Source organism: Denticeps clupeoides, chromosome 10, assembly GCF_900700375.1.
Source record: "Denticeps clupeoides chromosome 10, fDenClu1.1, whole genome shotgun sequence".
In the NCBI taxonomy this organism is placed as follows: Eukaryota; Metazoa; Chordata; class Actinopteri; order Clupeiformes; family Denticipitidae; genus Denticeps; species Denticeps clupeoides.
In genome coordinates, this window is record NC_041716.1 from 19,831,941 (window position 1) to 19,856,582 (window position 24,642).

The 24,642-nt window shown below is 42.3% G+C and overlaps 1 protein-coding gene across 3 annotated transcripts; it reads left to right on the top strand.

Annotated features, from left to right (window-relative positions):
* Nucleotides 1–24,587, top strand: arhgap4b (Rho GTPase activating protein 4b). Of its 3 annotated transcripts, none has more exons than XM_028992476.1 (24): nucleotides 1–232; nucleotides 3,948–4,326; nucleotides 6,162–6,333; nucleotides 6,663–6,825; nucleotides 7,069–7,131; nucleotides 8,534–8,707; nucleotides 8,839–8,967; nucleotides 10,171–10,392; nucleotides 10,809–10,910; nucleotides 11,391–11,576; nucleotides 12,552–12,636; nucleotides 12,771–12,798; nucleotides 13,321–13,417; nucleotides 16,077–16,137; nucleotides 16,277–16,354; nucleotides 16,656–16,784; nucleotides 17,361–17,466; nucleotides 17,566–17,793; nucleotides 18,514–18,569; nucleotides 19,118–19,289; nucleotides 19,371–19,469; nucleotides 21,872–22,036; nucleotides 22,176–22,254; nucleotides 22,679–24,587. In XM_028992476.1, the coding sequence occupies exons 2-24, from the start codon at nucleotides 4,260–4,262 to the stop codon at nucleotides 22,898–22,900; spliced, it is 2,883 nt and encodes a 960-aa protein (XP_028848309.1). In that variant the 5' UTR covers nucleotides 1–232; nucleotides 3,948–4,259; the 3' UTR covers nucleotides 22,901–24,587. The 3 variants fall into 3 exon arrangements, with proteins under 3 accessions (XP_028848309.1, XP_028848310.1, XP_028848311.1); XM_028992477.1 differs by having other exon boundaries at nucleotides 19,163–19,289; XM_028992478.1 differs by lacking the exon at nucleotides 13,321–13,417 and adding an exon at nucleotides 15,847–15,874.
* The last annotated feature ends 55 nt before the right edge of the window (nucleotides 24,588–24,642 follow it).

The window sequence follows — 24,642 nt, forward strand, 5'->3', positions numbered from 1 at the left end:
GAGAAGGAGAGAGAGAGGGAAGGGGCTGCTTGCATGCCAGAGAAAGAGATACACAGTGTGAGAGAGAGAGAGAGAGAGAGAGAGTTGAATGTGTCCTAGGAAGGGAAATCAAATAGGTTCCGTGAAATCTGTGTGACTCAAACACAGTGTTCTGTGTGTATGAGGCAGAAGGAGCGAGAGAGAGAGAGGGGGGGGAAGCTGAAAGGAGGAACGCAGGACTACAGAGAAGGAGGTATGAATCTCACCTTCTTCATTATTTATAGACGAGAACGTGCTGTCTGCGCTCCTAATGCACACTGTCCTGCAGCTGTGTGTTTACGTCTCGCTGCCGTCATCTGTGTGCATGTAATAACACTGCTCCTCGCCGTTGTGTACTACGTGTGTTGTGTGTGTCCATGTTTGTCTTGTAATCAGCTTGTTCACTGCATTGTTGTGCTTCACGGCTGATTTGATGTAGTGTGTGTGTGTGTGTGTGTCTGTGTGTGTGGATGCACGGTTGGAGCACCAATGGCTCTTCCTCTCTGCTCTTTTGAACTTGTGCCATCCGTCCTTCCACCATCTTCTGCACGGTGGCCCTGCGAGCTTCTGGACGTTCTCTCGACGTATTTCCCGCGTGGCAGATGAACCTGCTCCATCTGTCAGGTGGCGCTTTCAGGGACCTGCAGCTAAAAGTGTGACAGAGATCAGCATCTCCTTCCTGTTCACACTCGGTCTGTGTGAATATGTGTGTTTGTGTGTGCTGCGTATTGATCTCTATCAGGCAGAGAAGCCGCCGTCTCTCCATCTCCATCCCGATCTATCACCATCAGCAGAACTACGCCTGCTCAGCTCCTCGTCTCCCTCTCCCCTCATTACCATTTTACAGAGGGGATCACTGTCCATCGCACTCCTCCTCCCCTCCTCCCCCTCCTCTACTCTGCGGTGGCCAGGGTTGGACCAGGATGATTGATCACCACATGACTGCTGTAGGTGGAAGTGGCAGATAAGAGGATATGTTGAAATAGAGCTAAAACGGTGTGTCCAGAATGAAATGAGTGTGTCAGGAAATGATGAAGATTGGGGGCGGGGACACACAAACTGCAGGACAGACATTACACAGCATTCTTAAAGAAGACATCTTTTCATGGCATTAGGTAGAGATGGAGAGTGTGTGCATGTGACAGAGAGACTAGGTGTGTGCTTTAAAGTGTGTGTGTGTGTGTGTTTTCCTTGTCCAGGAAAATGTGACCTGTCTCCATGAGACGGCTGCAGACTAACCATGTCCAGTCCAGATGACTCCTCAAAAAATTTATTTTCACTGTAGCATAGATCTATGCTAACCGTGTGCCGGTCTGGAGTTTTTTTTGTGTCAGTGTACATTCGTTGTAGGTTTGTCTGATTGTGTTGATGTATGTAGTCCAGTATGATGTGCCTATGTTGTGTATTAAATCCCCTTGTCTACACCTCGTCGTGCGAATGCATCCTGTTTCCCATTCCTGCCCTGTGAAAATCTATAATAGACCAGTTTATGAAATAAAAGTACCCTGTAGTTTGACAGTTGATTAGAATATGAGTGTGTGTGTGTATGTGTGTGTGTTTGAGTGAGATAATGTGTCATACTGTGGTCTTGTTGAGCCCGGTTACATTTAGAGTATAATTATGCTCTGTCTGTTGGATATATCGAGGCTGAGTGTGTGTGGGTTACCGCTGCAGTAATTCTTTGGTTGTATGGTTATGTGTATGTGTGATACTGTATTGTATGTTTATGGGTTGTATGGTTGTATGTGGGGTATTGTTTTGCATGGTACCATCTTGAGTGGTGGTGTTTGTTGTATATTGTTTTAAGATTGTGATAGAATATTGCATGTTGTGTGTGGTGCGTAGTAATATGCAGTATTGTGGCCTAGCTTGGCAGGCGGTGATGTACTGGTGAGGGGAGTGGATCAACGGTGGCTCTGCTGGGGCTGATAACGCCAGGGTTCCTTCTCATTGGGCCACACTGGGAGCGTAAAACAGGATTGATCCATGGACCTCTAATTCCCACAGGCTTCCTTTAACTCAACTCAGGTTTAAACAAGCTGGATACAGTCATGGACGCACAATGGCCTGAGAAACATCATTTTAACATCATTTTAAAGAATAATTAGTACTATATTTACCTCAGATGTTCTCTGTGTTTTCAGTTGTCAATTTATGTAGCTTATTTGAAACTGGAACATATAAGAATCTACTTTTCTCTCATTGGTCTGTTTAGCTGGTTGACATTCGCACTCTGACCTTGTCCCTGCTGTTGTGTTGACTGAGTGTGTGTTTAGGTGGAGAGGAGAGAACTGTGATAGAAAAGCAAGATTCACTCAGTGACTCAACCTCTCTGAGACACACACACACACACGATGGCTGGTGTGACTCTCTGTCTCACTCACACACATCCAAACACAGTGTATACACATACACACAGATATACACACAGCCTCCAGATGGAACAATACACCAGGTCTCTCTCATACATTCCATTACACACACACACGCACAACACACACCTGCAGCAATGTACTGGGCCAAAAACAGGTACATACACGTAGGTACAAGCCCCAACTCATAGGAGAGAACAGGTCTAATAAAAATACACACACATTCAGCTAAAGCAGCACACATGGGCACATAAACAATTACACATGCTTATTGTTAAAATATTTGCATTTACACTCAAAGACCATACGTGGCAAAAGTCCAGTTTAATTGCCTGCTTCCTAACATTTTATGTCCTGTTAACTTGTTGTGCCTCATGTGCAAATATGGATTGTCTTTTTCATGTGTATTCATATGTGTTTCTAAGCGCCACAACTGGAGGCTGCATAATGATGTGAAATAATCCCAAATAATATCCCAAATAGTGAATAATTTTTAAAAAAGTTAAGTGAATGTTATCAACAGATCGGGTCCTAGTGAACCAAAGTAGGGATTTCATTGATGGATATTTTAAAGCTCTTATGTAAGTTGCTCTGGATAAGAGTGTCTGCCAAATGTTGTAAATGTAAATGTAGATAGCGCAGCTTAAATGAATTTAAACACAGATAATGAGCCTGTTTTGAAAATGTAAAGACTGGAAAGATCAGATATTAAAATGTATGTAGGAACATAAAAAAATTTGCAGAAAAATACAAGATACCTAAAAACTGTAGTGAAGTACATTAATAAAGTATTTTCTTTTATATTTTTAGTTTCTATCATAAACATACACCTAATGAAGCACTCAATGAACACACATACAGCTCAATGTGGGTGTGAAGCATTAAGTGAAAGTGAAGTAGTTGTCATTATGATACACTGCAGCACAGCACGCGGTGACACGGTGAAATGTGTCCTCTGCTTTTAACCATCACCCTTAGTGAGCAGTGAGCAATGACAGGCGCCTGGGGAGCAGTGTGTGGGGACAGTGCTTTGCTCAGTGGCAACTTGGAGGACCGGGATTCGAACCGGCAACCTTCTGATTACGGGGCCACTTCCTTAACCACTAGGCCACCGCTTCTGATATCTCTTCTAATACGATCTTTTTCTGGGAGTGCCACTCCACATGTAGCATGTCTCTGGGCCTCAGATGTCTTTTCTTGCCTTGCCACCCTCCACCTAATTAAGCCCGTCTAACCACCCAGAGTACGGCAGGAGGGGCATTCATTCACCCTGGCATAATGTCTAATATTAGTATTAGCATCATATTAGCCTGAACTTAAGGTTTCTGGCGCAAGCCTACAAAGACCAAAAAGTGTCAGAGGCAGCGAGTGGTATAAGATCAACAGGATGTGGGCAAGTGTGCTTCATTCTGTGAGTGGCTGTTTCCCCTGAAGCCATCTGTGCCCTTCATTCACACTGCTTTTCACTGGTTTCCTGCTTGTGATTGGCCTCTGTCTTTTTATAACCATTTCTTTATGCATTATTTAAACCACTTTCTCTCCTCTCTTCCACACTAGGACAATGACTTGCACCCAGTAACTCAGGAAGCCAGAGAGGAAACCGCCTGACTATCACCAATCCGATGAACTTGCCCACAACTGGGACAGCCAGAAAAGTTGTGATTCTGTCTTCAGACAAAACAAGTTGCATTTACTGAGAACCTGGACAGGAAGTCAGCGTGCCTGCCCATGATGAGCACCCTGCAACGACTGTGAGACGCATCACAAGACAACGGCAGAGTTCAACGTTGCAGACGACATCACACTGCTACACACGGGACACTCAGAGCTGCCCGCCACTGAGCAGGCAGCGTGTCCGGTGGTGAGAGGATGACATCGCATGGGAAGCTGAGGAAGGAGAAGGGGAGTTTGGCAGAGTATGAGAACCAGATTAAAGGTGAGAGGGGTTCAGGCACAATTTAGGGGGTATTGGTGGTCATATATGAAAATCTCTCTTTTAACCCTGTCTCTGTCTGTCTATCTATCAATCAATCAATCTATCTGTCTATCTATCTACACTACTTTTCAAAATGTCATGTAAAAGAAAAATGAAAATATTGCAAAATGAATAAGAAATAGTCATTGACAATATTTGAAGTCATAGTTGAACCCACATTTCTTGATGGATCGAATAATCTAAAGAAGATCCAATTCAATGCTTCTTTATTCAGTAAAGGTGTTTTCAACTGTACTCAACTGTATCAAGTCAATGTTAATGGGGCAGTGGTGGCCTAGCGGTTAAGGAAGCGGCCCAGTGAATCACGATCTGCCAAGCAAAGTGCCGTCCCCACACACTGCTCCCCGGGTGCCAGTCATGGCTGCCCACTGCTCACTAAAGGTGATGGGTTAAATGCAGAGGACAAATTTCACTCCTGGGCAGTGGTGGCCCAGCGGTTAAGGAAGCGGCCCCGTAATCAGAAAATTGCTGGTTCGAATCCCGATCTGCCAAGGTGCCACAGAGGTGTCACCAAAAAAAGCACCGTCCCCACACACTGCTCCCTGGGCACCAGTCATAGCTGCCCACTGCTCACTGAGGGTGATGGGTTAAATGCAGAGGACAAATTTTACTGTGTGCACCATGTGCCGTGCTGCTGTGTATCACATGTGACAATCACTTCACTTTTTTTTTTAAATCATTACAACCATTGGAACTCAAGACTAATTGTTGCTGATAATGAGCCTCTCTATATTTATGCAGATATTCCATTCATTACTGTTGCTTTGCCACCGTAAGTCGTCCGTGGATCAGGCTTGTTTCATCAATACATCTCGCAGATGCTCCATCATTCTGAGATCTGGAGAATCTGGCAGCCGAGTCAACACTTGTTGTTGGGTTCCTCAGTCCCTTTCAGGTCTGTGTTTGCAGTGACAGGGTACAGCCATGAGGGAATATTGTTTCCATGAAGGCGTCTGCTTGGTCTACATTAATTTTTAGGTAGGTAGTATGTGCAGAACATGAAACTGCATCTGCCAGTCAGTGGTTCCTCAGACCAGATGTGTAAGCTTCTAACCGCTGCATAACAGGAACCACATCAGACCTGCTGCTGTGAAGATGGACCCATTTGTGTGGCATTATAATCTGGTCACTTGACCATCTTTTCTTGCTTTCAACTCATCAGCTGCAAGAACTGGCTGTTCACTGGGACTAAGCGGATTTCACACGGACCACTTCACTCGCTTGAATCGTTCAAACCAAAATGTTTTTTGAGGACGTTTTTCATATGGACTCTCACCGTGCCTGCGTGAATCGTGCCTGCTGCCGCTTTTGTCCAGTGTGTAGCCTGCTTTGGCGCGCCTACCGCACTGTGCTGATGTATTTATAGCCAGTATTAGTGATGCTGTCTCCCCTCATCCAATCAGAACCATGCCCCAGGCTGTGCAGAGCCGGGAGAGGGAAGGAGGGAAGGGAAGTGGTCATTTAATGCGCCTTTTCCCTCTCACAACCAGCATCAGCCTTTCTCTTTGTCTCTCTTTAATTGTTTTTTTTATGTCTCTCTCTCTCTCTCTCTCTCTCTCTCTCTCTCTGTCTTACATTCTCAATTTCCACCTTACACCCTCATCACATGTCCACAGCTCCAGTACTGCATCAGTTAACAGCTTATTATAACATCCTATTTACTGTGTAAATCTGTACAAAATACCTCCAGCCATAATAAAATGTCACTGCATTGAGCAAGTATGGGCGTTTCTCTCGGCTGTGACTGATGCCCCCTCCTCGCTGCTCTGTGTCAGAGGTCCGCAGTCAGCTCTCAGAGCAGATGAAGGTCTTGGATGCCCAGCTGGAGCACAAGACGCAGCAGCTGCAGGACCTGAGCGACTACCTGCGCAGGCGGGCTGAGATCGAGGCTGAGTACGCCCGCTCCCTGGAGAAACTCAGCGAGAGGTTCACCGTCAAGACCAAGAGGTGCGAAGGGGAGGGTTTCAGTGAGGACACAAATCTTCAAACACAACTATTTCTTGTATTGTCCCCCCAAAATTTAGGAAAAAGCTGCAATCGGTTTCAGTTTGTGGTTGGTATTAATATGTCCATTATGGTCTGGTAATGTGTGGTGAATCTAAGGGTAAGACCTGAAGGTTTCTGTATTTTTCATGTAGATGCTAGTCAGTGGTCCTTCGGGTCCAGGACTGAATAACCCAGGTCTACATATTCTTTTAACTTAGCACTGATTAGTTAGAGCAAAAAACAAACCCCCCAAAACCTCGGAATGAGAAAAATCTCCCTCCTGCTAACAGAAAGGAGCAGTCAGACCAGTCAGTTTCTCAGAGCTGGTCAGTGTTGTTGACCCAGACGCGCCAGGAGAGCCGAGACCATAGTTCCCTGAGTGAGATATGCTGCAACACCCTGACACAGCGCCTTTCCCACTGCATAGAGGACACGCACCGCCTGGCCAAGAAGGTACGTTCATGCACAAGCATGCAAACACACAGCCAGAACACAACCAGTGTATGAATGAAATACTGAATGAACAATTTATTTTAATACATTTAGACATTTTAGTCAAATTCATCAAACAATCAGTATTTTTAGTTTTAGTTTCCTTGAATTTTGAGAATATTTACTTGTACTACTTTGTTACTATTTCTATTATACTATAGCAAAATGTACAATTATTTCTGCTCTTTGTTTGTTTACTGCCAGAGTAAAGAGGTTGGCCTCCAGATGCAGGATGATCTCTTGAAGGTCACCACCGAGCTTCAGACGGTGAGTGGGTGTGACAGGCTTAGCATTAGCAGCATTAGCAGCGGCCTCTTTAACACATTTCCTCAGTTGTGCAATTAAACATGCATCATCAGCCCTTGCTGCCTTCAGATCGTGCCTGGCATGCTCCACTGCGTTGGAAACAGAATTAGCATTACCACCAAATAACATCACCCAAGTGTGCAATGATACTTGGAGAGCATATTAGCATCATCTGTTTGAAAGTAGTGCATGTGTGTATGTGTGTGTCACAGCCAGAGTGTGTCTTGTGCATGCAAGCCTAGTTCTCCTCATAGTTCTTGGGGTATCCAGAGCAGCTCATTTCAGGCGGTGCACCTTCACGTTCAGCTCCAGTGGGCCTGAATGACAGCTGGACAGACTGTTGAGGTCATCACCCTCTAATGGGCACACAAGTGTCATCTTCTGTGTGTGTGTGTGTGTGTGTGTGTGTTGAAGCATGACTTCCATCAGGCATGCAGACACAGAGGTTGCATGTATTCTGACCTTAGGGGGGTGATAGTGGTCAGGTTGCATCACTCAGCGTTTTCACTGTTTCCTCAGACCAAAGAGTTACAGCAATTCCTTTTATTGGTTATTGGTGTCTAGGAATACTGACACTCAAACTAACGCTCAAATCTCTATATGCTGCAGGTATAGCGTTCATAAGCCAGGCCTGACACAAAATACAATTACAAAATGTAAAAAAAATGTATTGTACCACACAACATATTCATACACTATATGCTTAAGGAAGGATATTTTTCATTTCCAATGGAAACATTCAAGGGAATCAATAAGAAACCCGTTAAGGAACAAAATCGATAGCCAGTATTGATTAAAGCAATAGTATAGATGAAATCCATACAGCTGTTGGCTTCTTGGTAATTGTACACTTTGCTAATGTTACCATTGCCTACAAGACTAGCGGACTAGAAGAGTACATAAAACAGTCTGTAGTCTATATATGCACAATATGACTTTACAAAGACAAAGCAACATGATATTGTTACAGATTTTTCCCATCATGCTCCTGAAGCAAATTTGAAATAGATAGATAAATTGTCGAACAGTGGAGCCAAAACAAATGCAGCTTTTGATCTCAGCTGCCTGTGGGCGTGTGCAGGGATTTGTTCCTGTGATGAAGGGTTGGTACTTTGGAGACTGGCTGGTGTGACATGTCCTTATGTGCATGAGCCTTTAAAAAACATTAAAAGCATCAAAGAAATATTATAACATGATGAAAAAAAGACCAAATGACTGACAGTATAAAATGGCAGATTTTATTCTGTGACAACTGCATTGCCAGTTTGTCCGTGACAGTAATGGTTTTGGGTTAGGATGGATTAGCACCATCAGATAATTGCAGCAAATGTCCTGTCTGTTGTGTTCTGAATGACACCTGTAGGCCCTGAAGACTTATCACCAGTACCACACAGACAGCCTGGCCGCTGAAGGAAAACTCAAAGAGGCCACGCGATTGGAGGAGAGGCAGACAGGGAAGTCCTCTGACTTGGGCCTCGGACAGTCAGGAGGACAAAGGCGAAGCTCAGTGAAGAAGATGGAGAGGTTGATGGAGAAGGTGGTGTAGCCTTTGATGCTTTTCACTTTTTAGAAAGCAGGATTGCAAAATGTGGTTTTGAAACGTAGGCCAGTAACTTGCAAACATTTCCTGTTTTTGTGTGAGCGTGTTAATGTGTGTGTTTGTAACAGAGGCATGGCAAAGTACAGGAGACCCAGCTGAAGTGCACTAAAGCTCGTAATGACTACCTGCTCAACCTTGCTGCAGCCAACGCCGCTATGAATAAATACTTTCTCCAAGACATCTGCACCCTGATTGACGTGAGTTTTTTCCAAAAGCCTTGGTCTGTCTGAGTGACTTCCTGTCCCTGGTTTTTGGCTTGTTTGTCATTTGCCAACCGTTGCATGTCTTTAGTTTTCATCCCACAGTCATTATCGTACACTGCAACCACTGCAACCACTGCAACGCAGCAGTGTACAGCATTCAGGAAGCCACTAGCAGCCCTTCCTCCTTTTCATGTCTGTCGAACCAACATCCAGTTCCTTTTCTATCGTTTAACTCTTTCAGTCATGTCAGTCCTGTCTGTGCTCGCTTTATATGTATATGTATATGACCTAGTCCATTACTTCATCTATCATCTTAATACTCTGGCCATGATTTACTCAACACTTTATTAAAACCTTTAATTAGTGCATAGACTTTTAGTATGTGCCAGATCCAGCCCAAATATAATTTTTATTTCCATTTTAGCCATCTGTATGCCTGTTCTAAATATTACACGACTACCTGATCACAAGGCTTTTAGATGTGATTATTTTGCATAATTATTTTGCTAAATTAACTCAGTATAATATGCAATGTTTGTCTGGTGATTGTTTAATGAGTTGCTGTTTCTATAAATCTGTATGAGTATAGAATCATGGATAATTTAGTAAAAAACACTGTGAGTGCATAGTAAATAAGAAAAGAAAATTTAGTAACTTGTAGGCAGTGATCTATTGAATGTACGGTCAAAGTGTGTTAGTCAAAATTTTCTAATTTAACAAATCTGTAAATCCAATGATGGCCCTAGTCATTAATGTAAAAAAACTTTTCAAATATGGTATATAAAAAGCAATACTATTGAAAGCTCCTTCACACACTGTTAGTGGCTTATTCAGCTTTTACTGTAACCTTACACTTCCTGTAGTTAATGGAAAGTGTCTCACAGTTGTGGCCAATCACTTTGCACAGTATGTTGGTATCAATAGGGAACTGTTTGTTTCAGGTATGACCGTGGCTTTTTTTGTGGTTTGGATCTGGATTTTACTTACTTACTGCTGAAAAAAATCCCTTTGGTATCTATCTATCTGTCTGTCTGTCTCTTTTATTTGTAATGTGGTTTGGATGAATTGGGCTTTAAGTGGTTGTTATGCAAGATTAGAGTCCTATTTAAAAGGATCTCTATTCTCATTATTAATTTTACTTCTAAGCAGTTTCTCTCCATGGAACAAGTGTTTCAGCACATTCCATGTCATTTTCAGTGCACAGATCTTGGATACCATCTGACTGTGTCTCGGGTGCTGCGAGGGTTCCTGTCTAGCCGGCACCGGGCAGAGCTGAACCTGAAGAACGGGCTGCAGCAGCTGGACAGCGCTGTAAATGGATTGGATCAGGGGCAGGACAGAGACGCCTTGCTGCAGGCCCACAACACAGCATTCTGTCTGCCTTTTCGCTTTCAGTACCAGCCTCACGAGGGTGACCAGGTCAGGTCCTGTTCTGAGACCCTTTGTCACAGTTGATCATTTACATTTACATTTACATTTACAGCATTTACCAGACGCCCTTATCCAGAGTGACTTACAATCAGTAGTTACAGGGACAGTCCCCCCCTGGAGCAACTTAGGGCTAAGTGTCTTGTTCAGGGACACAATGGTAGTATGTGGGATTTGAACCTGGGTCTTCTGGTTCATGGGCGAGTGTGTTACCCACTAGGCTACTACCACCCCATCAGATTTGTTCATCAAGAAGCTCTGAATCTGTTCAGTACAGCGGAATATGTTTGTGTTATATTTCAGCTGAATTGCTCTGTATGAGTGAAATATCAGACCCGGCTGGTAGGTGTATTAGTTGAGTCAACTTAATTTCATTTCTGTGAAGGGAATCTTTCTCTTTTTCTCAGGTGTGTGAAGTAAGCGCTGAATGCCAGGTGCGATACGAGCTAGAGACCAGATTCCAGCAGCTTCAATCAAGGCTCGCTGCAGTTACCTTGGAAACAGAGGAGGTATACTGCTTACAGCTCACTCCGACCCATTACCAAATGCAGTTATTTACCCAAGCTTTGCCCAAAATTTCCCATGAAACCATCTGTTGTCACATCATATTACACAGTAAAATAACAAACACTACATTTCCCATAATTCCCGAGACCTTTTAGAACAACCTCTTAATCCAACTCAACAACATGATTTATACTTAAGTAATGTAATTACATCCTAACCTAGTAAGGTCAAAGGCACATGGTTATACTCATACCAGAATAAAATCCTGATGGTACGAGCAAGTCTGAATGGGATCAGGGTCAGAGTTAGGTTACATGTTCATTTCCGTCAACCCTTGCACACCCTGGTCCATCCAGGTCAAGGTGATACATGTGTCCACAAGTGCCTTTTTAATACCTATTGAATATGTAGGCTGTACAGTGCTCAAGAAGCTCATCAGACATCCACAAAATGACCACTGTCTCCATTCTTCTCCTTAATAGATCAGTAAGACCCTGAAGGCAACCCATACTGCCCTGCTTGACAGCATCAGCGATGATGACTGTAACCCAGCTCCAGACATCACCTCCACAGTTTCTATGGACACCAGTGGTGACGGCCCTGGGACCAAGCTTAGTCTGGCAAAACGGAGAGCCAACCTGCAGGAGACAGAGACCTACTACTTCACAGTAAGTGTTCTCATTGGCCTGACTAAATTATTCCTAATGGAATGGCTGTTGGTTGCTGTGGTCGGAGTGGAGAAATGTGAGGGGGAAATGAAAGTTGTTTTGAAATGAAGGCTAATTAGTGTAACGGTCAGATTTCAATGTGCATTGTTCCACTTTGTTTGACTGGAGAGGGAACATGGTTTTTGAACGGAGACAGCAGAAAGCAGGATCAATTCCTTCCTTTTTACTAACATTCTGGACACAATCGACTACAGTCTTATCTGTATGTGAAGTTCTACCTGTGCTTGATGCCTTGCAATTGGGTCTGAGCCGAATTTAATTGGACCACACTATCTTCCAGTGGAAGCAGTGGTGGCCTAGCAGTTAAGGAAGCGGCCCTGTAATCAGAAGGTTGCCGGTTCTGAGCAAAGCTCCGTACCCACTCACTGCTTCCCGGGTGCCTGTCATGGCTTCCCACTGCTCACCAAGGGTGATGGGTTAAAAGCAGAGGACACATTTTGTTGTGTGAACGTGTTCTGTGCTGCAGTGTATCACAATGACAATCACTTCACTTTCACTCACTCATTGATTACTGTTTTCCACCACAAGATAATAATCAAAGTACTACATAAGATGTAGTATGTGGGGAGAGTTTGTGAATGCCAGATTGAAAAAATTCTCCAGATAGAAAGCTTGAATTGAACCTTAGATAATCATCTTAGATGAGAAATTGCTTGGCTCAGTAATGGTTTAAGTCCTGTGTGTCTAAAACAGAAAAAAAGAAGAGCGGATAGGACACTGTGCTACACCTTTGTGTTTTTTTTCTCTGTAAATTCTGCAGACAGACTTGACTATGACATTATCTATTGTAATGCCATACAAACCGGCCCTCAGTATTCAAGGCTTAAGTGTGTGTTTTTTTTTTTGGTTGGACAACAGATTTAATTAAGCTTTGTGCAAACTCCCTAAGACACTTTGTTTGACTCATTTTCTTAGAAAGTGAAAGAGTATTTGGGTGGCAGTTCCCTGATATGCAAACTTCAAGCCAAACATGACCTACTGAAGGAGGCCATCCAGAAAGGTACGACATGGGCACTACCAGTCCCATTCTACCACCCACACTGTCTTACTGTGTAATTGTACACAGAGGGTTTGTTACAGTCCAACAATGTTGTGTGTCAGTGCTCAGGCCTTTTCTGCTCTTCTTCCCCTTAGCTGAAGCCATTGACAGCGATCCTTCCAGGTACCTGCACCTCTTCCTCAGTCTCTCTAGAACTTCCTCACTTTCCTGGCTATTCCAGTGACCCTCTGAACCTGTCCGAACCTGGCCATGGTCCACACTTCATTTGCACAAAATCCTGTGTGTGTGTGTGTGTGTGTGTGTGTGATATGAGAGAGAGAGGTGGAGAGCATTAATGGAGTGCAGGAGATTTTGACCTGGGTTGTAAGAGTTTTCAGTACATTTCACAGATCTTTATGCTGTCTGACAGATTTTAGCTGATGATCAATATAATTGTTGATTGTGACATTTTATAACAGCCAAATACAAATGATTTCTACTGGTTTATATTGATAGGAAATTTGCAATGATATTTAAAAATAATGAACGATTGAAGACCTAACTTAATACTGACATTAAAATGACTGTGTAACTGTATGAGCATGAGCTGTGTGTGGACATCTATTTCTTTTGCATGCATCTGTCATTTAGCATGTGTTGTTCGTGCTGTAATGTTACAGTGGACTGCTGGTGTATGTTTCCCAGAATGCCTGCTGGTAGGTCAGTGCGTGTGCGGAAGGCCAGACCCTGTTCCCAGTACAACCACAAACTCTTCTCTGGAGACATTCTCTCTTTCATCCAGGTACAGCCATGCAGCTGCTGAGTTTCTGCTGCTGAGTTTGCGCCACATATGTGCTATCTTATCACAGTATCACTGTAGAATTAGTGCAAAATCATTGAAGAGTCACTGCTACAGTTTGCTAGGGTTGAATGGGGTCCTTTGGGACATTTAAAGTAAGGTAAGTTCATTCTAAATTAAGAGAAAAATTAAAGTTAAATTATAGGGCTCTTCTATTAGAAGGATCATGGGTGTCTGTCACTACACCATGTAATATAAATACCTCCCAGCTATCCTGATGTGCATACACTGCCAATTTATTGTGTTAGCAGTAAGTTCTTATGTTCCTGTTCTTTCCCCCTGTCTGGAGTATTGCATACTTGAGACTTGTATACTTGAGGTTCCTTTTGGTACAGTCAGAAGTCTATCTAGTGCTTCATGGACAGTTAGTCTTAAAGAATGAGCAAATAACATTTCTGTATGCACAGATCACAGGTTTTGAACCTGTCATCTCAGCACTATAAGGCATCTTGAGAAATGTCAGTTATGGAGGGATGAGAACTAGGGGGCTTTGTGAAAATTTACAACCTATAGAAGGTTTTCCCAACTGATCTTGAACTCAATCAGACATTTGCATTCTCTGTAATATTAATACATTTACATTTACATTTACGGCATTTGGCAGACGCCCTTATCCAGAGCGACTTACAACGTAAATAGATTTATTAATCTATTAATATAATATTAATAGATTTATTAATTAATATTTCTCTGTAAATATTAATAGAAGGCGCAAAGGTTTAAACAATCCAATCATGATTTCAAAACAATATCAATATATAATAACATTTTCTAAAATAATAAAGAATTGCATCCGTTGGGCATTCAAGAAAATAAACACCTGATAACTTGATTTCTCTGATAGCTGACATTTCACCCAAAATGTCACTTATGCCCCACTGATTCTCACCACTTGAAATGTTCAAGGCGTGAAGGCCACTATTAAATTGCATGCACTTAAGCAGTATTGCATTGCAGTTGTGCACTTATGTCTTTTTCCAGTTCTGTTGTGGGCTGTGTGAGTGTGTGGTGTTTTTTCTGTGGAAACTGACTAACTGTCTTCTTTCTCATTACTGACAAAGCCTTCCCTTCAAACTCTGCATAATCCTCACCACTAAGTTCAAGCCTGCTAAAAATACCTCATCCTGTTTTCTGCTCACACTTTCTGTAAGGGCCGCTTTCATTTGAGGATCTGAATTTGTTTGAGAAACCATTAGGAACCATGGTACAGAACTGCATGTGCTGCAACGTTGCTTCATACTGATTGGTGATTAATGAATTGGAATATCTACAATTTGCACAGATACTGGCAACCATTTTCTGTTTCTTAAGAGATTGTGTTGTGTTGGACTTCCATGTACTGAAACCTCTTCCACTCCTGTTTAAATTTTGCTCTCTCACGACATATGCTGTCAAACAGAGGCATCTCAAGGGCCGCAGAGGCCTGTGTTTGGCACCACATCCACTGTGTGATCTGTCCTCATGTGTCATCTATCTCTGGACATTATCTTGTCTCTGTCACCGTTCTTTTTTCTCTTTTGTTAGTTGTTCTCTGTCCTTCTCTTCCTGTTCCTGACAGTTCAGTGTTTATTCTTGTCCTCTGTGAAATGCTGCATTAGTGCTGGCCACTCTCTTTATCTAGAGTGGACAGTAAATCCATGAGATGCTTACCCTCATTATGCCATTATGCACAGCACCACTGGACTGATATACAGGCAGGGCCCACCCAATGATTTATTGGTGAGGACATCTCAGACCAAAGTGGACAAGACACAGTCTGATTAAAAATGGAGTTCGTGTCTACGCTAGTGAACTGTAGTCACAGGGCAGTGGTGGTCTAGCGGTTAAAGAAACAGACCCATAATCAGAACATTGCGGGTTCAAATCCCAAACCACCAATGTGCCACTGAGGTCCCCTCAATTACTTCACTTCATGTGCAATGTTAACTTGATCGCCTGTAAACTTGTTCCCAATTAGACGGCTTCATCTAGTGGTGCTTCCTCAAATTACACTGAATTGTGTTTAAGCTTTCACCTGTTTATTTATCTATTGCTATTTTTTTTTCGGACAAAATACAGACATATATTCTAAACATCAGCAATATTCTCTGATTAGGGATGCATGAAAAATCCATTAGGGCCAAATTTAGATTGTCATTGGTGGGTTGGGCAAGCTACCACCTACTCATTCTGATCGTTCTTGGTTAAGAGATGTTTTGGTCTATCCTCCCTTGTTTTGTCTTAGATAATGTTACTCCTTCCATTTCTCTCATTTACTTCTGTCTGTGTGATGTCTTCTTACCATGCCACTTTATCTTTTGCTCCTTCTCTCTTTCTCTCTCTCCCCTTCTTTCTCCCACTTTCTATACCTGCTTGGCTTGCCGTGGTTGTAGGAGGAGGAGGAGGATGTCTAGAACTCAGGTACAGATGCTCCTGTGGTGTTTGGCTGTTGAGTTGCTTTCACGTTTTCATCTGTGTTGCCCGTGGCCCTTTTATTGCTCTGTAGTGCTGCTTCTGTGTGAAACCCATGGCTGCCGTGAATTTTAATAGATGATCTGTCAAAGTGATTAGTCTTTTCTATCTTCCACTTTCTGTGGTCTATGTGCCCTTATGTCGGGTCCAGAGCTCAGGACAGCAGATCCCCCTGGTGGTGGAAAGCTGCATTCGCTTCATCAATCTCCATGGTCAGTTTAAATTGTGTTTATTTTTTAATACGTGTACTTGTGTATGGTTCCCTGTATTGCTCCAAACCCCTTTATGGGCATGAGATTGTACTGTGGTCAGGTGGTTTTTAAGGGGGTGTGTTGAATTTTTTATAATCAGGTCTGCATCATGAAGGCATCTTCAGAGTCCCCGGTTCTCAGAGTGAAGTAAACCACATCAGAGACGCATTTGAGCGAGGTGGGTGGAAAGTCCTTCAAATTCACACCGACTGTTGCCTAGAGAGGGCTTTTTGTGTTTAGAATTTTTTTTTGGAACTTTTGCTGGCCGAAACTTGACCAAAATGCTTATTTGTTAATAAGCATCAAAAGACTTATAAGAAATTGTTTGGCATAGAAGGGTGAAGACTGTTGCATATGAATACATACTTTGCATAATGCTACATCCTCAGACAGATATACATGTTAAATGAATGTAGCCATATTTATTCCATAATAAATCAGAGATCAGAAGATCTGATGGGGTCTGTCTGTATAAACAGGTGAAGATCCTCTGACAGACAGCGAGTGTGACATTGACTCGGTGGCTGGAGTGCTGAAGCTCTACTTCAGGGGTCTGGAAAAGCCCCTGTTTCCTGAGGAGAACTTGGGGCAGCTGATGGAGTGTGTCCGTAAGAGACCAAATATCCAAAAATATGCAATCGTATGTTTCTTATTTGTGTAACACTGATTCTTGACAACTGTGTTGAAGGTACTACCCGCACTTTTCTCTAAGCTTATCCACTACACCACTGTACAGCACTGTATCTTCTCTGTCTCTGACTCTGGGGCAGTGGTGGCCTAGCGGTTAAGGAAGCGGCCCCGTAATCAGAAAGTTGGAGTGCCACTTTCATGGCTGCCCACTACTCACCAAGGGTGATTGGTCAAAAGCAGAGGACACATTTGTGCACAGTGTGCACCGTGTGCTGTACTGTGTATCACAATGACAATCACTTCACTTTCACTAGGTGTGGTCTGGTCATTATTTTATTGTTTAATTAATCACTGTGGGGTTCACCAGTTAAGTGGTAGGGTTTTATCATTTTTGTACCAGTGAAAGTGGTTTGAAATAATGTACAATGCGACAGCAGCACTCTGGAGTGAAATATTTGCAGATAGGGAAGGAGCACTGCATTTTATTTTTGATATATAATCCAAAAGCCAAAATTATGTATAATTCATGCATTTTTTGTATGTTCCTTTCTCAGAGATTGAAAACGTGACAGAAAGGGCAGTTCAGATAAAAACAGTCATCTCCACCTTTCCTCGGCCCATTGTCATAGTAATGCGTTACCTGTTTGCCTTCCTACATCAGTATGTATAAAATTGATTACATTGTTAATGTATTACAAATGCTACAAAAGATAGATTTTTAATCCTAATCTGCTCCCACTAACCTCTCAATGTGATCAGTGTGTCCCAGTACAGCGATGAGAACATGATGCAGCCCTATAACCTGGCTGTGTGCTTTGGGCCCAGCCTGCTGAGGGGGGCGGAGTCAGGGGATGCAGTCACCCTGCAGCCACAGATTAATGCCCTGGTGAAGACCATGATTCTGCAACATGAAAGCATTTTCCCCAGCACTGCTGAACTCCCAGGGCCAATCTATGAAAAGTGCATGACCCTGGAACAGGAGTATTGGTGAGACTTTCTCTGATTATATTTTAGTATGATATTTAGCAATTTTCCACTGCATGGTACACAGTACCAGAAAACCATGTGCTCTTTAGGAATAATAATGTAAACACAATTATACCACAATGAACGAATAAATAAATAAATAATATTCTAAAAATATTTTAACAATATTCTGTTATTCATATAGTTATTCTTTCTTTTGTACATATTTCAATGATAGTGCCATAGTTTTGTGGGCCTGCCATATAATCAGCCAATGCTGCAAATACTATCAACAATAATCATGAGAAAGATGATCTGTTTGCTCAAAAAAGACACTAATTGGTGTCTAAAAAAGGCACTAAGTTAGTATAGTCACAGTTTCACAAAATGATACTGCAGTTATATGATACCCCTGGACCCCACAGGGTTTTCATATCACCATTTGGTTTAACTTCAGCTCAGAGCTTTAACCTCAACATTGGTAATAAAGCAAAGAATTGCTTGGTACTATAAAGTAAAAAATTGAAAAAAATCTAGATATAGACATGAAAATTCATTGGAAATTAGCTGATCTTGGTGGGATAATATAGCCATTGTTTCAATTATCCAATCAGAGAATAATTAAGAGGCATAACTGATTCTTTGATTTGTTGTGATCCAATTTCCTGTGCTGTTCAGTCACAATAGGCCTGTTAGATTTGTCATGGGGGAATGACCTTTTGTCTCTTTTCTCTTTCTTAGTGAACCAATTGCAGAAGAAGGAGAGGGGGAAACTGAGCACCTTCACAGTGAGGATGGTGAGAAAGTACACACACTCAACCACAACCTAAATATTGTATATGATCCATAAAATGTTGCAGATTGCATATAACAAGTAGAAAAAAGAGAACAGTGGCTCATCAATCTTAATCTGGCCTAAAGTTTCTGGAGGCTTTACAGCACTGCAATGATTCCAGTTATGGCACGTCATTTTGTGGATTGTGTGGTCTGTGAGAGATTTGTTGCATGGTGCACCGATTGATCAAATTATAATTTTAGCAGGGTTTAAAAAACGTTTTCTAAAATTTAGCAGTGATTGAATGAGCAAAGAGGTTAAAAAAGACTCAGACAACACTATAATGCTTATTTTAGTTGTTTATTTTGCCTCTTATTTTCTTGACTAGTAAAGATGAAACTAAATAGTATTTAATAATTCAAACAGATGATTCATGTAATCCCCAATGTGTTCATTCCCTGTTGGGTGTTGTATCGCTGTGTGTCATGCTGCTTGTTGTCTCCTGGGTGGTGCGCTGCTGTTGTATTGCGTGCTGTGTGCTGTGTGTCCTGTGGTGTGTCTGCTGTGCAGAGTGGGATGCAGTGGCCCTGTTTGATTATGTTGCACGGTCTGCAGCCGAGCTGTCATTGAAGCAGGGGGACCACATCATGTTGCACAGCAAGGCGTCATCTGATTGGTGGAGAGGAGAGGTGGGCGGAGTGAAGGGCCTCGTCCCTCATAAGTACATAAGTGTGTCTGAAGGGTGAGTAACCCAGGCTTCACACATTTTTTGTGTGTTTGTTGATTTGTTTCTGGACTGGAACCCTTTGCTCCCTCTTCTAAGGGTGGAGCGTAAGCATGAACGAGGGAGGAGGGAGGAGAGCAGAGGAGGAAGCACCGGTAACCTGGCTGAGGAGCAGCAGCATGGAGAACACAGCACTCGGTACAATATACCACACACACACAATACAAATATAACTAACACACAAAGAGGCAACAGTTTTCTGTTTTGCAAATAATTATTTAAATTGGTTTGTATTTATTATAAATATGTTTGTATTGTTGCAGCATCTGTTTTGTTACAGCATTATTATACTTGTCTATTATATTAGTCTGCAATAGAGTAAAGGCACACATATATTAATTAATCTGAGAAATTTTACATTTACGTTAGCACAGAGCTGTTTAAGTGAGTGTGGTAGCAGCCTAGTGGGTAACACACTCGCCTATGAACCATAAGACACAGGTTCAAATCTCACCTACTACCATTGTGTCCCTGAGCAAGACACCTAACCCTAAATTGCTCCTGTAACTCCTGATCTCTGTACTTCTGGATAAGGGCATCTGATAAATGCCGTAAATGTAAAATGTAGTGAAATTGGCTAGCTGAAGAGAGGTTAACTTCAAGCAACCTTAATATCTGCAGTAGACTTGCAGATATATAGCAATATGTGCTTTATTCCTGTCCTGTAGCATAATCCTAACCTCCGAACTCATTTGAAATGGGCCGAGAGAGTGAGTTGGCCTTAAAAGTGGGGATTAAGTCTCCTATATAACTACTGTGAATGAGGCAGACTCTGCTTTGAAAGATCTGTTTGTTTGAGTGGATGGTCATTAAAGAGGTTAATATAAATGTCCATGATGAAAGGTCATGCTGTATGCCAATTTGAATATGTATTGTGTTCTCTTATTCCTTCCTCATGGGCTATTAGATTGTCATGATATCCAGGCACAGATTTGTTCCAAGGTGTTTATTAAAGCAACCCAAATTCTGGATGAGTATTTTGGGAATGGGGGAGTGCAAGTGGGAAAGTCACACAAACAATAATGGGGAACATGAAACATGTAACAGGACTCTGGCAACAGCAAGGGGGGAAACAGGGACCTGAAGGTAAAACCTCCAGACAAACCTAAAACATAAATATGAGTACACGACACAGACATGGAACACGCTCGGCTTTGGGGCAAACAGCGGTAAAGATGAATGCGCTGTCATTGGTTCAATACCTGACCCAGAACACTAGGGCGGCAACCTTTTATAGTGCAAGAAACAGGTACGAGGAAGAAGGATTGGGCATGGCCTGCACTCATTGACCCAGAAATACATTTCAGGAACTGGTGCTGGGGAAGGGGTAGGGGCACTTATACATAGATCTGATAAAAAAATAACTGTATAGAAGTTGTTAGAAGCTATAATATACACTGCTCAAAACAATGTAACTCAAAGCCAATCACACTTCTGTGAAATCAAACTGTCCACTTTGGAAGCAACACTGATTGACAATACATTTGACATGCTGTTGTGCAAATGGAATAGACAACAGGTGAAAATTACAGACAATTAGCAAGACATCCCCAATAAAGCCATGGTTCTGTAGATGTTGACCACAGACCACTACTCAGTCCCTATGCTTATTGGCTTATGTTTTGCTCACATTTGAATGCTGGTGGTACTTTCATCCTAGTGGTAGCATGAGACGGAGTCTATAACTAACACAAGTGGCTCAGGTAGTGCAGCTCAATGCGACATCAATGCGAGCTGTAGCAAGAAGGTTTGCTGTGTCTGTCAGAGCATAGAGGTGCTACCAGGAGATAGGTCAGTACATCAGGAGGTGTGGAGGATGTTGTAGGGGGGCAACAGCCCTGGGTTCCTCCTAATCCAAGACAATGCTAGACCTCATGTGGCTGGAGTGTGTCAGCAGTTCCTGCAAGACGAAGGCATTGATGCTATGGACTGGCTCGCCTGTTCCCCAGACCTGAATTCAATTGAGCACATCTGGGACATCATGTCTCGCTCCATCCACCAACGCCACGTTGTACCAGACTGTCCAGGAGTGGGCGGATGCTTTAGTCCAGGTCTGGGAGGAGATCCTTCAGGAGACCATCCACCATCTCATCAGGAGCCTGCCCAGGCGTAGCAGAGGCACATGGAGACCTCACACACTTCACACCCCATTTTGACTTGTTTTAAGGACAATAAATCTGGATGGATTTAAGTTGGATTTAAGTTGGATCGGCCTGTAGTGTGTTTTTCCACTTTAATTTTGAGTGTGACTCCAAATCCAGACCATGGGTTGATACATTTTTGTGATTTTGTTGTCAACACATTCAACCATGTAAAGAAAGTATTTAATAATAATATTTCATTCATTCAGATCTAGGATGTCTTATTTTTGTGGTCCCTTTATTTTTTGAGCAGTGTATATCAGTTGAATACTAAAGCTGAATCTCTAAAATGCATCATATAAGAATGATGATGAAAAATGTTTTAACATTAATAAAATAGAAAGACATACTGTTGAAATCATCATGCTTTACATGTATTATTCCTTTTTTCTGCTATAGCATGCGTGTAAATAGTGACAGTGCATCTCTGCCAGGACGGCAGAGAGGGGGAAGTGTGAGCGGGGGAGGGGGAAGCAGCCCTGTGCGTAAAGTCACCCTGCAGGTGCCCGAGGGCCGACTCATCCTGCCCCCGCACTCTCCTGGCATCACCCGCCAGCTCTCAGGGTAGGCAGCCCACACTTCACACATTATTCATAGTCTGTATGTGCCATTGCAATGCTTACAGTGACATTCAATAAATTATTCATTTTTACAGAATTTTATCTGTTAACAGTCACTATGATTCTTTCGACCTTCTCTCCAGAACGTCAGAGCGCAGACACACTCTGGACAGCATGAGACCAATACCTAGTGGACAGGACAGGCCAGTTTTGGTTGATAAGGTTGGAATGTTCACATTTAATAATGCATGCCTAAAACAGTGATTCTGTCATTCAGATTTCTTCTGAAGCAGCAAGAGACTAGTCAAAAAAAGCAAACAATATACTCTATTTTAGTCACATTTGTGTGCCTTATGTGTTTTTCAATTTCATTTTATTTCATTGTATATGTTGCATTATGTATTTTATGTTATATAATCTTTCATTATAACTACAGATTTTTGTCTTCACACTGCATTTGGTTTTATGTTTTCACATGCTCTTGTCATGAATTTGTGTGTAGCATAATTCCCTTTTTCACCATCACAAACGTAACACTGATGAGTCACTGTGTGAAAAGTGACCCTTGGACACAAATGTGTTGTAGTGGGATAACTTCCTGAGCTGTGATACTGTGCTGATTTCTGTGTATCTGGCCCCCCTGCAGGACATCAGCCGCCAGATGGACAGTGTCTTCAAAGAGCTTCTCTCTCGCCAGCCTCCCCTGAATGCCTCCAGCATCATGGCAGCTCCTTCTGCGCCCTCCGCTGCCAACCCCTCTGCCCTCTCCACCTCCCCGCCACCCTCCACCTCTCGGCCTGCAGCCAAGAAGCCTGGCTTCAGCCTGAGGAGCAGGGCTCTTTTCAAACCCGCAGACCAGCAGGAATAACAAACTGAGTGAGCAAAAAGCAGATTGAGGACCGGTTACTACAGCAGTTATTCAAACGGAGCAGACCGAAGCAAGCTTTGAAAATGAGAGTTCTATTTTTCCAGGTCTACAACATATATTACTAGTCTTGCTACCTGACCAGTTTGTTTTCCATACTAACACAGTGACATTAAGTGGAGTGTCTGAGATGTGTTATTGTAGTGATAGAGTAGTTATGTGAACATGTCTACTTTTGCCAAAAAGAAGTCCATTATAGTTGTCCTTTGGGCTCGAAGGGCTCACTGTAATTATGGTTATATGTCATGTGACTAGTGTGAGATTGACGTCCATGACTGACAGAGGCAACTCCCTGCTATTTAACAGATATGGGGAAACATTCCAAACTCTTTGATCCTTCTTTAGCTGTGAAATATACACACACATGCACACACACACACACACACACACTCACACATCCTCCCATAATGTGACAATCTGAACTGAATCCTGTGAGCCAGTTTTGAGTTGAACCGTTGTTCTGTTGATGGATGTAAAAATATAAAAAGAAAAAAACTGGATATACAGTTGGATAGCCTACTTGGAGAGGTACTGGCCATGGAATAAAGGTGCAATATGCAAGATATTGTAATCTTTAACCTTTCTTAAGCCATCTAATGTCATACTCTTGACAAAATCTTTTTTCTTACAAAAAAAAAACTTTGACACCAAACCAGGCCTTGCCTAATTGGACGGGTGGGTGGTAGATGGCAAAAGTTGATGAGGTATGTGAGATTGTACATATGTTGCTCTTGTCAGTGCCTGATCTGTGCTGGCTGCTTAGTCTCTTCTGCAAATGTTCCTAAATAATCTGAGAGGACAAGGGGTGCAAGCACAGACGCTGATAATTGCTCTCTCTCTCTCCATTGCACTCCACCACCTCTAGCTGCATTTACCCGTCCAGTCAGTGTAGAATTACTGGTTAACATACTAGCATGGGTAAATATCTCTCTACCACATGGCATAGATATATTTCACATTGTTACAAACCTCGTATTTCATCAGATTATTTTGAATTTGAGTTAATATTAATACAAATATCTTACACATTGCACCTTTTTCTCAAACAAGTGCATTTCCAAAAAACATATTATTTTTATTGCATCACTGCAACAGGTGTTGTCTGATTTTACTTTATTTTTAGTTTATACTACTATTATTAGTGCAGAAGGATGGAAAACATTACTTGAATATCTTTTTTTTAAAACAAGTTAACAGTTTCAGTTTCATGGAGAGAAAAGGCAGTGGTGGAATAGTTCCTATGGATCCACACCACCCACAGACAGACTAGTGGGAAAAATCAAGCAACAGGTGTGCTGACTAAAATAAATACTGTGCCGTGGCCATCTTGTTCAATCTGAGCGTTTTCCTTGCCATGTAGGGCCAATTGTAAAGCTGGCAGGAAGACCGTGAAGGGGTTAAATGAAATGCCAAGTAACAAATGCCAAGAATGACTATGTTGTGGATATAGGAAATATCCAGAGTGCTCTCACTTCCTCTTAATCCATGGTGCACAAATCCATTCACAGGTTCCCATGCTTGTCTGTGCCACATCTCACTGATTCAACCACACAGCTATGTTCTCTCTGTTTGAAGATGTCAAAGAAAATGTTAAATAATTGTCCTGAAATAATAAACGATATAGATTCTGGAGCTGTTTCTGGTGGTCCTCATGGTCAATGTGGTGTCAGCACTGATCAGTGAAC